Here is an 18,377-nt window from a genome sequence, read left to right on the forward strand (position 1 = left end):
CCTAAAAATCATACAATTTGTCTCTTTATTTAACCTCTGCCATACACTCATTTTGGGAGACAGGGGATCCAGGACAGAACCCAATATAGAGTCTTGTCTAGCATGCACAAGGCTCTGGGTTCCAAATGCAAACTACATAATGTGTAAGTGTACACTTGTTTAGTACATCCTAACAAGGCATTTCGAACATACTATTCATTTAATCCTCACGTAACACTGAGACAGGTGTTGCCTTGCTATAAGATGAGAAAAGTGAGGTTCTGAGGAGGTTTTCTTTGAGACAGGATCTCCCTGTACATTTTATACTGATCTTGAATTCTCAGTGATCCTCCTGTCACAGCCTCTCACGTGCCAGGATTACAGGCATGCACCACCATGCCTGGTCCTAGGTTCCGAGAAGTTAAATCAGTTGTTCACAATTCTACAGAGAGAAGATCCTGGCTAAAGGGATCAAAGATCGTCAAGTTTCAAATTGAGTTCTGCTTTTCACATCATGAGGTATGTTGGATTTTTGGTGCCATCTGCTCACAGTGCTGCCACCCACTCTTTCCACCAACCACCGAGTGCAAGTCCCATGCCTGACTCTTCTGAGTAGCCTCTGCATACCTAGGGTAGTTTCAAAAAGAGTGATGCGCTCAAAAACCTGCAAGTTAAATGTGCAGAGACAGAAGCCAAATTCTACAAGCTCATGATCTTGAAAGGATGTATGTTGTTCTCTATCAGCCTCTACGTGATAAACAGTTTGAGATCATTAATGCAATTTATGAACCTACGGAAAAAGAATATATATGGAAACCAGATGGGGAAGATGAAATTTTGGAGAATCTAAAAAAGGCAAAGATTAAAAATGAGAAAAATCATGAAGAAGAAGATGCTATCCTAGGTACAGTGGCTCTTGTCTAAAATCCCAGCACCTGGGACATTGAACCAAGAGGACTACCTCAAATTAAAGGCCAGCCTGGGCAACATGACATAGTGAAACCATGACTAAAAAGCCAAAAACCAAAACAAAACAAACAACAACAAGATAAAACCTAGAAGTTCCTAAAGGAATTCTTGAATACTGGTTGAATGTTTTTTAAGAATGTTGACTTCCTTGGTGACATGCTTCAGGAACATGACAGACCTACTCTAATGCATTTGAAGGACATTAAGGCGGAGTTCTCAGATACTGGCCAGCCTATGGGTTTTATTTTAAAATTCCACTCTGAACCCAATGAATATCTCACAAATGACATGCTGATAATCCCTTTTCATTTGATGAACCAGAAATTATGGGCTGTACAGGATATCAAATGAAAGGTTTTTGCCCCAGATGGGACACTGTAGCCAGTGAAGCTGGGAGGCGGAACCAAGAGGCTCTATCTTGAGGTCATCTTTCTGCCCCTAGGCATTTACTGTGGCACAAAATGAATACCAATAGGCTACCTGTACATCACTAATGCCCCCTGGGCACCATCCCAAACCTAAGCTACATGTATGTCCCCACACCACGTGTCTGGCAGAGAGAATGCCAGACCCTGGAGAGAATGCCAGACCCCGGAGGGTCAGGGGGTCTCTTCCTTATTCTTAAAATAAAGGCCATCCTATCAGATGGTTGCTAAACTTGTCACTGTTGGTTTGCAAACAACACTGGTCTCATTCATTTACCACAGGTGAGCAACCTCTGGAGATTACTCGGCACTGGGTCAGGCCCCATGCAGGTTTTCTTCCCATTCACGTCCTTAGACATCCTAAGGCAGAGCCTTTCTCCATGGGCCAGGCCCCACACTGAATTCTCTAAAGGCTCTAAAGGATGTGGAAGCTCTCACATCCTTTAGAGCCTTTAAGCTCTCACGGGCAGAGCTATTACTGTAATCCATGGAAAATCCACTTGTGTTTTTGGTGATGGCCAAATATCATGAGCTTTGGAACTAATTTTCTGATTACCATCTGGTCTAAAAGGTTAAAGGTGACGATCTGACCTGATTAGGCCACAGTCTGTTGCCTCACCTGACTGTGACTCCATGGGCCAAGCCCCGCACCCGATTTTATCTTGGGGACCCTTATCTTATCCCTCCCCCACAAAAAACCATACCTATTTATAGCTTATCACACTGAGGACAAGTTTACAAAAACTCTCTATCTTTGGGCCTTTGTTTTAAGAATGTGTCCTTTCCCTCTGCCCTCCAGGATCCCTCCCCCTTCCTACACTGAGGACAGCCTTTCAAAGCTTTCTCAGCATCCTCCTTTCTTCCGTGCTTCAAGTCCCGCCACACACAGACCCCTTTCCCACCGGGATGGGGGAGGTGGACCCAAACAATGTTGGGGAAAATACGTGCTGCTCTAGGCCCTCATGCTGTGGCCCAGCTCCACGCCCTGTGCACTCCCAGCATGCCACGCCCCGCACATGTCCTGTGCACTCCGCCCCCACCCTTCATGCTCTGTCCCTACCCTGAGCGTCTCTGGAGCAGTCCCAGCTCCGTGCAGCACCCTACTTCTGCACTCCACCCGCCCTGCATGCCCCACCTACCACTCTGAGTGTGCCGACCCCACCCTGGGCGTTCTCCCCACCCTCCGTGTTCCACCCCCACCCTGTGTGCTACCCGGGTCTCCTGAGCAGTCCCAGCCCCCGCCCACTAGCACAAGCGCTGCTCTGAGCACAAACACAGATGAGCAACGGCTCAGCGGCTCAGAGAATGAGCCAATGAGATGCTATTGTAAAAAAAGGGGGCCAATTTTTGGTTCACACCAGCCTTTTTTTACATTCTCAAACCATTTAATCAAGGTTTATTTGGGTTATAGATAAAAAAAAAATGCCTCCACCTAGTTTGCCAGCTGGTCAAAATGTTGCTAAAACTAGTTAAATAAACCATGATAAAAAAACAATAGACAAGACTTGAACTGATAAACGGGGAAGTGGCCACCTGGTAATTTTACCAGCCTTGTTTATCAATTAAAGCCTTCAATAATCTCTATAACCTTATGTGAGATACCTCAACTAAAGTTCATATGACTAAGAGAATTCATTGTTGCTAATTTGATAGTGTACTCATGCTTTCAAATATAAAATTGGGATTGTTTCTGCTGCCTTTTTCTTGTGTTCCAGCCATGACAAATGTTTTCTTTCAGATCCAGACACGCTTAGAGAGGTTTCACAAATTTCTTCAGTGATCAAATGTTAAAATGCTCATGGCTGATAGCCATTTAATGTTCTATGTTAATTTACTGCCTGTATTGTACTGTACTGTTACCAATCTTCTAGATGTTTAACAACTAAAATTAAGAGGTAATTATAAATTCCTTTCAATTCCTTTTGCTCAGAACCACTAGATCTTTTCCAGAAAAAAAAGTTATATGATGCAAAGCAACAAGACCAACACTGGGACAGAGGCCAAACTTAAGCCTTTCCCAGCCTGTCCACCTCCACTGGCTTATCCCTCCATCGAGCCATAATTAACTATACTCAACTGGCTTTAAATGATACTGTAGTTGATCTCTCTCCTAAATAAAAAGGTAAAAATTAATAAAACAGGCCATCCTCCAAAAATCAGATGGCATCAGACATTTTAATAACATAAAGAGATACTTATATGTGACATAAATGACACGTCAGTTCCTAAAATTCCCTGGACCTTATCCTCCTTATGGAAAGCCATTACTAAAATCATAAATACTCTGTTGATTGAATTTGACTCCTGCATACTTAATTAATTCTACAGATATCTTCTACTGTAGACCAGATCCTAAGACAAAAGGCTAAACTTGGCCCTCAAACCCCACAGGGAGACCTTAATATGCCTTTTCATGTTTTCAGTAATAGAGCTAGCAGTGACACTTGGAGTTCTGAGACAGGTAAACTGACACAAGATGGAGCTGTCTGAGCCTTCTCCATGGACCATGCCTTGAATGCAGCGGAAGGACACTGGGCAAGACCATGCTCCATCCTGGCATTCCTTTGAGACCTTACCCCAGTGCTACTGGACTGTCCTAGCCACCAGAGAGTGGGTAGGCCATCCCAACTTCTAGCCCTCACAGGAAATGCCAACACTGCCAGATTCATCACTGATAGAAACTTGCTGCTAATGACTGATGGGGCTCAGGGCCCACAGCCCCCATTAAGGTGTCCTCAGAGTCCCAAGTCCCACTAAAAGTCTCAGGTAAGACATTCTCTATACTTGTGGACATAGAGGCCATGTATAGGGTTCTTCCTGAGTTTTCAGGCCGCTATATTAAGTCCTCAGTCTTTATGGGGATATTGATGGCCAACCTATGCCATTTACAACAGGGCCTATTTCATGCAGATTCCAGACTGCTTCTTCCCAATCTACCCAGTGGTACCAAGTCTTCCCTCCACCATTCACTTTACAGTCCTAAATCTTAAAAATGCCTTTTTATTCCTTTGTGTTTATACAGACTGACCCAGACACTCTGAGGTCTCAATAGCTTACACCTGTTATCGCTAGTAAACCTCTCCTCAGAGACACATATCACCCCCTTCCTTTTCTATTCACCAGTTTCTCAGACACAACCCTGGTCAAGATTTAACAGATAAATTTTATCTTCTGACCTTTGTTTATACTTTTTCAGGATACATAAAAGCCTTTCCCACAACCAGGGAAACTGACTAAAGTCCTGTTACAGCAAATCATCCCAAGGACTACAACCAAGATAAAATGGCCTGGTCTTCTTGGCAACTTCAACAGTGATCAAAGTTGCTAGACTACGATCCTGGTTTCACATCACTCAGGCTAAGTGGCACCCTTCTAGCCCTAGATCTAACCATCCTTTTGCCCACTCATCTCCACCTCACCAAGGCCTCACAGCCACAACTCTCAGTCTGTCATGTTTTGTTATCCAATTTGGTTCCTAATTTCTTATCCTTTTTTACAGAAGGACTCTCAACAGTGTTTCCTAAAGACTTCCACATCATGCATACCAGAGACAAGTCTTACCTACCTACCCTCTTAACTTTTACCCTTTCAGATGGGGAAATAATTACCTCTCATAACTTCACTCCTCCTAACCCCACACTTATTTTTCAGAATTCTACCTTACCATGGCAATGATTCTACCTCAACATGGTCCTGATAATGACATATCCAAATCAAAGGCACCTTTCCTTTTACCTCACCTGGATCCTTAAATATGATAGTGGCCTGCCTCCTCATAACACCTTGTCTTTTTGTTTTTCCAGTCTAACATGTGGGCATTCATCAGTGATAAAGTTGTTGTGATTAAAACACGTGGCATCAGCTTCTACATGGGTATCAACTGTCATCCCGCCGACACTCCTAAACCCCAGTACAGTGCCCCCTTCCAGCAGGAAGCAGTAAAAGAAAGAAATCTTCGCCCTTTTTCCTAATAATCAAAAGATGGAAATGAAAGGTTTTTGCCTCAGATGGGACACTGTAGCCAGTGAAGCTGGGAGGTAGAACCAAGAGGCTCTATCTTGAGGTCATATTTCTGCCCCTAGGAATTTACATGTGGCGCAAAATGAATACCAATGGGCTACCTGTGCATCACTAATGCCCCTTAGGCACCACCCCAAACCTAAGCTACATGTATGCCCCCACACCACATGTTTGGTGGAGAGAATGCCAGACCCCAGAGGGTCAGGGGGTCTCTCCCCACATTCTTAAAATAAAGGCCATTTATATTTCATACTTCTTATCTTTTCAGCCACACCAAAATCCTATCAAATGGTTCCCTTCCACGCCAATAATTCTATCATCAAACATATTGGGAAAAAGGGAAAGAATGTCACTTTAAAGACCATTAAAAAGTGCCAGGGGTTTAGCACAGTGGCACAAGTATCTGCCCTGGCAAGTGCAAGTCACAGTTTGATCCACAGTACCAAAAGAAAAAAAAAATCATAAAAAAAAGTAGAAACAGTTTATATTATTATTAGCAGTTTCCAAAACAGTTAATTTCTATGCTCTTCCTGAAGCTGCTGAGAATGAATATTTGCATGCTGCTGCCAAAGCTATCTTTGCTATGGGCTTTGAAACTGGCCATTTTTCAGTGAGTGTTAATTCCAAGGTCAGTATACTTTATATAGTATTTTCGTTACTGATTGACCACATTCGTCCCAGAAGACCAAGACGAGCTAAAAATGCCTGTCACCTAATGGGTCACAGTTGTCCTCACAACATTACGGAGCAGCTGTTACATGTGCATGGGAATGCTGGTGTAAACATGGCTAGCACATGGCTAGGTACACCAAAGAATAATACATTCGGCTGTTAGGAAGAGTGCTGCGATAAACATGGAGGTGTAAGTATCTTTGCTATAAAGATTTCATCTCCTCTGGACACATATGTAGTCATGAAGTTATTAGGACTCATGGTAGGTGTCTTTTTCTTTTCTTTTGTTTGATACTGAGGGTTGAACCCAGGACCTCTGTGTGCTAACTAGGCACTCTATTTTAGAGTTTCTGTGTTGTCCAAGGTGCCATTCTCAAATGTGCCATACTTCTGCCTCAACCACCCAAGCACCAGAATTGCCAGTGTATACCACCATACCTGGCTCTGTTTCTTATTTTTAAAGGAATCTCCACACTATTTTCCATAGTGGCTGTACTCTTCATATTCCCACCAAATGTGGATCAGTTTCCATTTGTCTGTATTGTCACCATTTATTTCTTGTATTTAATGATACCCACTCTTAACTCGGTGATAAGGGATGGTGAAAAGATAAAAGGGAAGGAGGACGGAAAGAAATTAAAGCCAAGGATATAGCTCAGTGGCACAAGTGCCTGCCTGGCAAGCACAAATTCCTGAGTTTGATTCCCAGTACTCTCCCCAAAGAGAAAAATCCAAAGAAATTAAGAGGAACTTTTTAGAGCCTAGAAAGGGATCTGGAGGAGGAGGCCTAGGCAAAAGGACAGATGAACATGATCAATGCACCGTTATGTATAAATGAAAATAGCAGAGGAAACTCCACTAATTTCTACCACTAATACAGTTACAAACAGTACATAAGCAACTGTGGTACTGGTGGTTTACATATTTACTATATCTATGTATTTTTATCATTATTTTGGAATGTGTTTCTACTTGTTAAAAATCTTACTATAAGGTTTGCAGGTGCAGCTCAGGGATAAATCAACTGTCTAGCATTTGTGAGTCTACACTGCAAAAACAAAACACAAAGACCCCAACCCTTTCTCAGTGTTTACTATTTCTTCTGCAGAATAAAAAATGAATTCATCACAGCATCTGGGAAATTATTTTTACCACACAGCACTGAAAAAAGATTTCTTCATGTGTGTCACTGTGCAAAAGCATTTATGTTTGGAAATAAGATTTAGATAACTTTTAGAAGGACTCATGGCCAATTTTTGAGCACAACTCTGGAGATAACTTTTAATTATCCTTATTCATCATAGTTTTAAAAATGTGCCTACCCCATTTTAAATGGAATGCTTTATTATCAAAGCTTACCTGGCATAGGTCTTCTTTGTTGGCTAACAGTCTCAGGTTAATATCTTTGATTGCTGCATGCTTATGAGGTATTAATCTATAGAACTCACTCATCATCTTTTCCAGTTGTTCTGCTGTTTCTCCATTTCTCATTGCTGTCTTTACTAGGAGAAGAATCCCCTCTGCCTTGCTTACCTTGAGGTGGAAAGCCATATATATACTTATTAAAATTTAATTTTAAATTAAATATAAATTTAATATTAAAATTTAATTTTAATAACCATAGAACTGAAGTGCCATGTGAAAAATTACCTAAAATACTTGTTGTACATATTGTAGCTATCAGTTTTGAACTAGATAGTTGATGCTACAGTTTGTCTCTTAAATGCCCAAAGGTTCTGGTGTTAAAGCTGGTTTCAGGATATTGTAGACCTTTTAAGAGTTGTGGCCTACATCACTAGATATCAGGTCTTCAGGTCACTAAGAGTGCCCTTGCAGACAACTATAGGACCCCAGCCCTTCCTCTCTCTGTTTTGCCTTCTGGCCAGCAAGTGAGCAGTTTTGCTGTGCCACACATCCCTGTCACAACATGTTGTCTCATGGTCCTCAAATCAATAGAGCCAAAGAAATCACTTCACTTTTTAGGGTGACTGTCTCAGGAACTTTGCAACAGTGATGGAAAGCTGGCTTCTATAAGCATAGGATGATCTTTACTGGAGATAGCTTAGCTGTGACAATGATACCTTGAGGGTTCTTCCAAAACTGGCCTCGACTTGAGTAGCGGAAAGGACCAGAGCCTTGTATTTCTATATATGTGTGCACATTTATACATATTCATACAATAAGAGAAAATTAATGCAATTAATACTTATTTTTCATATGACAAATGTAGAAGGACCTCAGCATCAAAGCAGGAACAAATTCTCCAGATCATGTTTCTAATTACACAAATGCTTAGTGGACCTGACCCCAGGAAATCTTTTTCTTCCTAAAACAAGTTGACTTAATTCCATATGAGAAAATTGCCTGTATTATCTTCATACAATAAGGTAGTTGAATAAATTGTACCTTTGGGGATATCTTCTTTCAGCTGCAACTGTACAGCTATTTACTAGTGTGCTAAAAACATGTCTGCCTTTCCTAAGAACGTCAAAAGGTGAAGCAGTTGCAGTGCAACATGTCAGAGTCTCAGTATGTAACTGGGGACCAAAGCTGTCCCTGCCCCTTGGGCCTGTCCCAGAGGCTCAGGAAGGGATGTCTAATTTTCTGACTTTTTCTTCCCTTAGTTGTCTTATGTGTCCCCTTTCTCCAGGGAACAAGCAAAGAACAGTCAGGAATAAATCCCAGGGCCAGCATACAAATGTGTTGCTATGTAAGTGAATAAACTAGGAAGCACATTCTGTGTCCATGTCACACATGACTCACATCATTGAGGCTGATCTTGCTCACAGGTGTGATGAGTATGTGCTCCAGGTGGCCTTGAGTTTCTGCCCAAATCATTTCCACCAAATCGCTCACCTCCTGGCTCAGAGTGCTTGAGTTTATGACCTCCTCCAAAAGCAACTGCAACAACAGAATAAGAAAGAATCACCACAAAATCATTACAAATGACTGTCTTTAAAACTAACATGTGTCAGGCATGGCAGCGTACAGCTATAATCCCAGCACTCAGGAGGCTGAGCAGGAGGATCATTATGAGTTCAAGGCCAGCCTGAATTACACAGGGAGATCCTGTCTCAAAAAAAGGGGGCGGGGGGGCAGGGATATAGCTCAGCAGCACAGCACCTGCCTAGTAAGTACAAGGTTGTGAGTTCAACTCCTTGTATCAAAAAATAAAAATAGGGCTGGGGATTTAGCTCAGCAGCATAAGTGCCTGCCTTGCAAGTGTGTAGTCGTGAGTTCAATCCCTAATACCGATAAAAAAGAAAAAGACAAAAACAATAAATAAAAATAAAAATAAAAAATAAAACTAACATGAAGCTGAGTGTTGGGGCACACCTGTAATCCTAGTATTCAAAAGGCTGAGGCAAGAGGATTGCCATAAGTTCTAGCCCAGCCTGTGCTACACAGTGAGGTCAAGCCCAGTCTGAACTATAAAAGACCTTCTCTCAACAGGTGGTGAACTAAAGAGGTGGGGTCTGGTGGGAGGTGATTAGATCACAGGGTACTGTCTTCCCTCAGAAGGGACTAGTTCTTTTCTCGGGGAACAAATACCGCTCCGCTTTCCACTTCTCCCACATGCTGTGCAGCAGCCAACATCACTCCCTGCCAGGATGCTGATGCCATGCTGGTTAGACCTCCTAGTCTCCAGAATTGTGAGCCAGCTGGGAGCCAAATATACTTCTTCACCTGTTAAATACTTGGACTTAAGTATTCTGGGATAGCAACACAAAATGCTTTAAGACGCCAGGTAACTATAACACACCAGGCCTCCTCCCTGTGCTGGATTCTCTGTACATTTCTTCAGCATTCTCTTCTCTGTCTCTACCCCCACCTCTCTTCTTCCACCTTTATTTTCTGTCTTGTCTTTCCCTTCACTCTGTAAGCAGTAGGCCTATCAGTGACATTTAACTCAAGTGATCAGTTATAGATACTCAATTCAGCCTCAAGTATAATGAAATCTTTTGAAAGCTGTAAGGGTTCACTGCTGAAATAAAGAATCAGTCTCGAGGCTTTCCTGGAACTTATCCCACATTCTTAATCTGTGCCTTTCTGTGAGTTTAACTTTTCTTTCCTTCATCTTCATCTTTTCTCTTAGCAATTTTGTTTGTAACAAAGAAAACATTTCTATTAAAAATACTCATTAGGGTCAGGGATGTAGCTCAATGGTACAGTGCTTGCTGAACATGAGCAAAGGGTTAGGTTTGATCTTTGACTCTATAGGGAAAAAATTTCAATCAGTCTTACTGCTTTCAATTTGTCAGATGCTAACTGGGTTGCTTCAGCTGTAAAATGTTCTCTGAGCATAAATCCTTGTTTCTTTAATGCTTCGATGTAGTTTTCATAATATTCACTTGCATCTGCAGAGGTTTTCTTTAGAGTGAACTGTCTTCTAGTCTGTAAATTACAGTACACAGAAAAGGTACAGTATCTTATCAACACATCCATTTTTTTGAACATCTATGTATTGAATATAGGGCATTAGACTCCTGCCATGAACAAGTTTAGAAACTGGTTTCTTTGGGTATTACTTAAATCTCTCATTTTTCACAAAAAGGACTATGTCTTTGTTTCTTTTCTCTTACTACTGAGATAAAATGCTCCACAATTAAGGGAGGAAAAATTTTTTTAACTCACAGTTTGTAGAGATTTCCGTCCATATTGGTTCCAAGGCAGAGTACCACAAGGCAAAAGGCAACAGTTCATGGCAGAAGACAGAAAAAGCAACAAGAGCAAAACAGGAGGCAAGCCTCTTTCCCTCCCTTATATTGTATGCAGGCTACCTGCCCCAAAGTGGGTGCAGCACTCTACCAATCTCACCAGTAGACAATGAACCAATCACAAACTCTAGATTCGCTGCCTCCAAAAAGCCCACCCCTTTATGACTGCATGAAGATTTGGGAGGATATCCAGACACAAGCCACAACAGACTAAAACCTGGAGATAAGGGGGGAAAAAGTCTAAGTGGGTACAATAGACAAAAATGACCCATTTAATTTCCAGAAGAGCTACTCAGATCTTACCTTATATGCTATGCTAATTAACTTTTAAATCTGACTTCTGGCCTTTTGGACTGGGTACATCTCTGGGCGGCATGTAGGACCCAGACCCATTTTACAAGAGACATGGGCTTATGGAGCCTGTTACAAGGGATACAGGTGGGACCTATCCCCTGGCAGATCCTATACCTTCACAATGTGAAACTCCTCCATGCTCCTGAGCAGACACTGAGGTGGGGCCACAGTGAGAAGCCTTCAGAGTCCAAGTGGACCCCATAAGGCCCACTACAACTGAGAAGTTTACGTGTGTCCTGCCAGCTGCTATGTTTCTGGCATGCAGTAGCCTGCCAGTCTGAGTATCACTGGTGGGGTTGCATGTTCCATTTGATTTTGAGACATCGAGTTTGAGCTTGTTTTTGTTTAACCGTTTCATTACACTGGAACAGAGCTCTCCATTTAACACTGACCTTGGAAAAGGTGTCATGGCAAAATCTCTATTGCTGATCCAGGGTTCTGTGACCTTAAGCTCTCAATATTTCACATACATTCCAATATCTGTTATAGTTTGTGTCTAGATGTTGCTTCAAAGCCTCATGCAATCAGAGTTTTTTCAGAGATGGCTAAATCTAGAGTGCGTGATTGACTGGTGGTACGATATTGGGATTAGGGGTGATTGAGTGTTGGATCAATGTACTGATTGGATTGGTACCATCCTAATCCCAGCAGTCTGGATAGAGTATAAAAGGGGAAGAAAGATTTTGTTAAAGTTTGACTGTTGCTTGTGCTATCTTCTGCTGCCATGAATTGTTGCCCCTCTACCGTATGCAACTCTATCTTGGAGCTAACCAATTATGGCCTGAAACCTCCATAAACTTCAAGCTAAATAAACCTTTCCCCTATTATCTTTGGGTGTTACATATTTTGTCTCTGCAATGAGAGAAAAGTAACTAAGACAATATCATAACCATTGCAGTGGACTACAATGAAGAGTGTGTGATATCTTTCCATACTGGTGATTTCTGAGGTCAGGGCCCGTAACACTTTTGTTTTTTGGTCCTAGCCCTAGCAGAATGCTTGGCACACAGCAAGACATTGATGAAGTATGTTGATGAATTGCTTAAAAGATATACACATTAGAAAATATCCCATAAACTCTATAGACCAGGAATAGGAATCCTATACCCTCTGTAACCTAGTTAATGTTCTCCTCTGGCAGAAACCTTGCCACTCTATTTAGAGGACCAAGTATTTACTTCTCACATTCTGAAAGAGAATGCATTTCCATACTGAAGAACTATTTACCAGGTATTATGGGCTGAACTTTGGCTTTCTTCCCCATTCATATTCTGGAGTCCTAAGCTTACTCAGTTCCTCAGCAGGGAACTATGGAAGGTAATTAAATTAACGCTAAGAGACAATGAAGTTAAACAAAGTCATAAGGATTAACCTATACTCTACTTATTAAAAAAAAGAAATGAGGACACACAGCAAGAAGGACAGAAAATCTAGAGGAAATCAGACTCATCTTTAGTCCTAGACTTCCAGTTCAGCACTGAGAAATAAGTATCTGTTGTTTAATCCACCCAGCCAATGAATAGCAGACTATTTATAATAGCCGCAGCTTACTTAAGATAACAAAACAAGGAGAACAAAAACAGTTTTAAGGAAACTAGGAACAAAAGTGGATCGATACAGAGGTACCGATATAAAAAACATCACCTGTATGCTATCAGCCAGCAGGAAGTGTGCAGATATCAGGAAAGGATGGTCCCCAGGCTGCTGGGCACACTGCAGCTCTACCACTACAGTTTCCTGGCCTCTGTCCACTCCCACCTGGAAAACAGCGGTGTCTCCACAAGTGTGCTGAAGAAAAACTAGTCATACACTGTACCTGAAGATGCTGATTACAATTACAAAATAATACATGTTTCTTTAGAGATGCAATTTAGAGATTATATAAAAGTACCAAGAAGAAAATAAAAATCACCTGAAATCCTACTACAGAGAGATAACCACCATTTAAATTTTTATATTTTCCTTGTATATGTATACAGTATACCACTTTTTATTTTTTCCTTACCACAGGGGAAATGTTACTTTCTTTTATTTTTTTTTAAAGTGGGATTTACTCTTTCCAAATCTATTTTATTTTAAAGAGAAAAATACAAAAATTGCAAAGCACAATAATTGAGGGTAACAATGTTATGTACATTGCATATTATATATATACATACATATATATATATATATATATATATATACACACACACATATAGATACATTGTTTCTTTCAGCTTCTAACACTAGTGAGACAATAAGATGTTAACACATGTATGTCTGATTTAGGAAGTGTTACTTTCAATGTACATTTTATTAAAACACCTAACAAACACAAATGGAGTACCATTTTGAAGGCAAGCATTGACTTTCATTTGTATGACTTTGTCAAAGAAAAGTTTTCTGTTTTTATTTTCATGCAAAAGCAATAGCAGTCCAATGTGGCATAAGAACCTGATGTCAAATCCACCCTTTCAAATGTAAATCACTGTTAATAATAGGAAGAAAGACTTATTTTTAAAGCCATATTAATATTTTGTACTGTTTACAACTTGCACTCTGCATATATAATACTTTTATAATTAAATCACTAAAAATCTGTATTTTAAACATAAAAGTATTTTGACTAGTAAAAATCAACTCATTTATGGAATACATGATATCTAACATACCCACAATTTTTCAAAACAATGAGAAAATAGTCAAACAGAAAAAATTCTCAGAAGTCATTCAAACAACTTATTTTTTTCTAAATAAAAATCAGACTTACTCTTTCCAAGGTGTTGTATTTTGCAACTTCAAAATCTTGAAAATAATGAGGAATTTTAACATTCTTTGCATAAAACCTGAAATTTATATAATTAAAATTTTACATTAAAATGAATTTTTAGGATAAACAAAATTTTATAATGGGTTCCCCTGATTCCCTGTAAAATACATTTGTAAGCCATTACTGCCTCCTTAGGTTGTCTAGAAATGGTTAGAAGATCATGAGACGTGAGCTGCATTTCTCCTCTGCATAGTTTTGAAAAAGAAATTTTAAGCTTGGAATAGCACACATGTAATTTCAGCACCTGGGAACAGAATCCACAAGTTCAAAGCCAACCTAGGCAACTCAGAGACTTATGGAGGTCTTTGCTTAAAAGAATCACTATTTTTTTAATTGTACATATGTAAGGAGTACAGTGTGACAATTTGATACATGCATATAATATGTAATGATCAAATCTCAGCAATTACTTCCTCCATCTCCTGCATAATTCTCAAGCTCTGCTGCCCAGAACTGTGACATCTACACTAGAAGGCAGGTGTGCACCAAGGAAGCACAGAGAGAACCACACTGGGGCTGCCTGGCATCTGACACTCCTCTTTGTTTTTTTTTTCCAAACTGAGGATTGAACTCAGGGCCTCACACATGCAAGGCAAGGTACTGTACCACTGAGCTGTATGCCTAATGTTTTTTATTTATCTATTTTTTATTTTGAGCCAGTGTCTCTCAGTAAGCTGACCAGTCTAGGCTAAACCTGACACTCTCTTGCCTCTGCCTCTCAGAGCTGTTGGCATTACAGGTGCATGCCACCATGCCTAACTTCAACTTCTCTTTAAATTATAGGACTCTAACTTAGCCACACTTTTTATTTTGGATTTTGTTCTCTCTTAACACTACTATTAGCATATAAATGTATATAAAATACAACCAAATGCAATGCCTAATTAACACTGCATTTTTAAGAAACCACACAGAATTTTACTCACATAACCTACTTGAGAAAAGTGGTTACTTTCATTTTTAAAACTAGCAGATAAAAAGTTACAACTGTCTTTATTTCAAAGGCTTTTCAAGAAGGTAATCAAGTGAACAGTACTTGCTTACTGCTCTAATCTTATTGCCAGTTGAGATCTTTAAAAAACAGTAAAACTTAACAATTATATCCCATCACATACAATAAGAAAGTAAAAGTAATTATCATTATAACAGTAAAGCCTTACACAAAAAATTAACAGATAAAGAAAACAAAAAACTGCAAAGGGCTGCAAATAGTATTTTAACATTGAAACATTTGGGTTACTCAGTTATTTCCACGGTTTCTTCCTCTGCAGCACTGTCCAGGGAAAGACTGTCTGTTTTCACTTCTAGAATGAAAGCAAACAAAGTATCTAGTTATGGTTTAAAACTTCATTATAATTAACCTAACTGCTGGAATTGTTAAGATTTCTAAATATAGACCATGTTTGCCGTGCAATTCTATTTTTTTGTTTGTGTTAAATGATGTGCTGTTACTGATAATCTGTGGATAAAACAAGTGAGAAAAAGGGAGGGTGTGTAAAATACTGAGAATACTATAGGCAAAAAGGAAGAATTCTAATCTAATCTGTATTATTTGAAACTCACTGAGACGGGGTCTGTCTATATAGCCCCAGCTATCCTCAAGTTTGAAATCTTCCTGCCTCAGCCTCCAGAGTGCTGGGATAACAGATGTGGACTACATCATCCAACCTACAGGATTTTCAAATGGCACACTTCTCTCCTAAAGATCATGGTAAGTTGTTATAAAACCTATTTCTAACATACCCCAGGATCAGAATACGTTCCAAATGTCATGTGTTGGGAGCCGCAGCCCCGAGCCCGGTCGCCTCACTTGGCGGACGTGAGGCCTGTAGTAAAGAGTAAAGCCTGAGGTAGATTACCCCTCCCATCGAGCACGTTAGTTTCCTGCTTACCGCGTAAACAACCCGCTCAACAATATAGTCTGCCTGGCAACTGATGATGTTAGCCAATCAGCTTGCCTTGCTTACTTTAACATGATTGGACACTGTATCCGTATATATACTGGTGCCACCCCTGGGGGGGAAAAAGAAGCCCGGAAGTAGAAGCCCAGAAGGAGCCGCGGGGAGCGGACCAAAGGAGGCTTCGGCTGGGAGCGATCCCAGGGCAGGCTGTACGGAGAAGGAAAATAAAAAAAAAGGTTGTCCACTGCCAGACTTTGTTGTGTGTCCTTCCTGCCGGCCGGGAGTGACACCGACAGTCATGTAACAAATGAAGCGATTAAAGGTTATTCTGATTTAGAGGAGGGGAATTCAAAGGCTCTGTGTAAGGTTTTGTTTTGTAATTTTCTTATAATCTTGACATTATCTATAGAATTTATGATATATAGGAACAAATCTTCATTTTTTAAATTATCTTTTGTGGTGCTGGGATTTGAACCCAGGCCCTCATGTTAGCAGGCGCTCTACAACTATGCTACTACCCTGGCTCCTGTTTTAATTATACTATTAAGATTTCAAAAATTATCAGTGCATCTGGAGTAACTAAGATCCATTCTCGATAGTGGACACTGTTTTCAATTTTAAAAGAGACCTCTCACCATGCCTGTTTGTCTTAGCTGTCTTTTTCTGAGACAACAGAAAGTCAAAGACTATAGCCCCATTTCTCTACAACTGCTTATCAAGAGACGTTTCACCTTACCAAAATGTTTACTGTACTAACAAGTGTTTATTATAAATTTTTGTATATAAGAACTGCTTCAATCTTGCTTATTTTTCACGTGTTTTCTATGTTCTCCAGCTTGTCTCACGCTTCTGAGCTTGAGTGATCCTCCTGCCTCAGCTTCCTGAGTAGCTAGGACTATAGGCACATGGCCCTGTATCTGACTCAACTGACTGATTTTGGGATGTGACTCATGAAGCATTTATTCCTCTAAGTCCAAAGGCTTTTGTTTTGGCCAGATTCTAAAATAAACTCTATGTTTGTAAATGAGATATGTTTCTTTCAGGAACTTTTGGAAGAAATTTCTTCAGTAAAATGCTTGTCACAAATTCTCAGTGAGCCAGGCATGGTGGCACACATAGTGAAAACTTGTCTCAAAAATAAAACACACACAAAAAAGTTTTTCCCCCTCCCATTTAAAATTATATATTGTTTTCTAAGGTTATTAATATCTGTGTATTCATTTTGAATCTGGACCTCACTAGATTGGATATTGAGACATTTATTTCTATTGTCAAATTAATCTTTCTTCACTATTGTGCTGCCCATTTTCTGAAGTAGTAAGAAATCTGATTCTCTCTGCAGTATTTCTGGACTTCTGTCAATAATATCTTCAGCAAACCCACACATCTACCACAGTATGTTCAATACTACAAGGGCTATCTATGAGTACCTACCAGAAAAGCTTGTCTTGTGACCAGGAGATGACACGATGTCTCGTGACTCAACAGAATCACAGCCCTTCAGATCCAACAGTCTCTTTTCTTTGATACATTCCCATATAAAATCTGGACTTGCCATATAAATGTGGTTCTTTCGGAAATAGTTCATTTGATACTCACTCAGGACATCAGCATTATCTAAGATCACATGTGTGCACTAAGAAAAAAGTCAATCTGTTAATCATTAGTGAAAACAAAATTTAAGTGGCACATTATTTATACTGCATACTCATTCTTGTATCCTTAAAAAAATCTTGTTTTAAAATAGTTTGCAATAATTTTTCCTCATATTTTAAAACATTTGTTTTATAATTTCTAGGTATGTAAAAAATTGTAAGAGTGTACCTGTATGTGTTTTACAGAGCGGAGTATGGCACCCGGGGCCTTGAGGTATACTCGCAGACCCCAAATGAACAGCTTTTAAAGAGCACAGATAGGGACATACAACAACTGATAACCAACTCTGGAGACTGTTTCTAGTTGTCACTAGGGTAACAATATTGTGATGAATATCCTTATCTGTACACCTCATTCATTTACCCCTTTAGGAATAGAAAAAGAGGTTAAGAATAGTTGTCCTTTACTATTTTAAATTATTTGTAATTTTATTTACATGCAATATAAAATATGTCAAAAGTAAAATAATAATTTCACTAAGTTTTTCCCATTATTTGTTTCTCTCCCCAGAACTATCTGCTGTACTTTGTTCCTCATCTATTTTTCTAGAGCTATTTTCTGCACAGACAACTCACACTTAAGTTCACAAATGGAGGCATACTATCCATAGTCTCTGTCTTGGAGCTCATTTCCCATCTTTACCTTATAGAGATACCTCCTTTTTTTTTAAACAGGGTCCTGCTAAATTGATCATATTGGATTTGAATTTGCCATCATCTTGCCTCAGCCGCCTGAGTAGCTGGGATTACTGGCATGCCCCAACATACTCATCTCCTTCTTTATAATAGTTATATGCACTTTTCAAATGTCTACTTACATTGGTAAAGAAACTTTCAAAAGGTTGCATCCACAATATGTGAGAGTTTTTAAG

General features: G+C 39.8%; 1 protein-coding gene across 8 annotated transcripts in view; it reads right to left on the reverse strand.

Moving 5' to 3' along the window:
• The window catches only part of Parp4 (poly(ADP-ribose) polymerase family member 4), a 133,177-nt gene that overhangs the window by 111,664 nt on the left and 3,136 nt on the right, over positions 1-18,377 (reverse strand). For 6 of the 8 annotated variants that reach the window (XR_001199995.3, XR_001199996.3, XR_010050592.1 and 3 more), the window contains exons 3-9: positions 17,285-17,486; positions 15,190-15,253; positions 13,890-13,965; positions 12,782-12,895; positions 10,311-10,460; positions 8,829-8,966; positions 7,425-7,598 (exon numbers count right to left, since the gene is read on the reverse strand). Coding sequence is in view for 3 of the 8 variants with exons in the window: in XM_003464410.5 (XP_003464458.2) it covers positions 7,425-7,598; positions 8,829-8,966; positions 10,311-10,460; positions 12,782-12,895; positions 13,890-13,965; positions 15,190-15,253; positions 17,285-17,486 (918 nt within the window). In the remaining 5 variants the exon portion in view is untranslated. Of the gene's footprint in view, positions 1-7,424; positions 7,599-8,828; positions 8,967-10,310; positions 10,461-12,781; positions 12,896-13,889; positions 17,487-18,377 lie in introns of those variants that run through there. The other 2 variants (XM_063258430.1, XM_063258431.1) reach the window with 2 other exon arrangements.

The sequence above is a fragment of the Cavia porcellus genome, unplaced genomic scaffold (genome assembly GCF_034190915.1).
Source record: "Cavia porcellus strain 051 isolate PalLab524CR breed Dunkin Hartley unplaced genomic scaffold, mCavPor4.1 scaffold_11, whole genome shotgun sequence".
Lineage (NCBI taxonomy): Eukaryota > Metazoa > Chordata > Mammalia > Rodentia > Caviidae > Cavia > Cavia porcellus.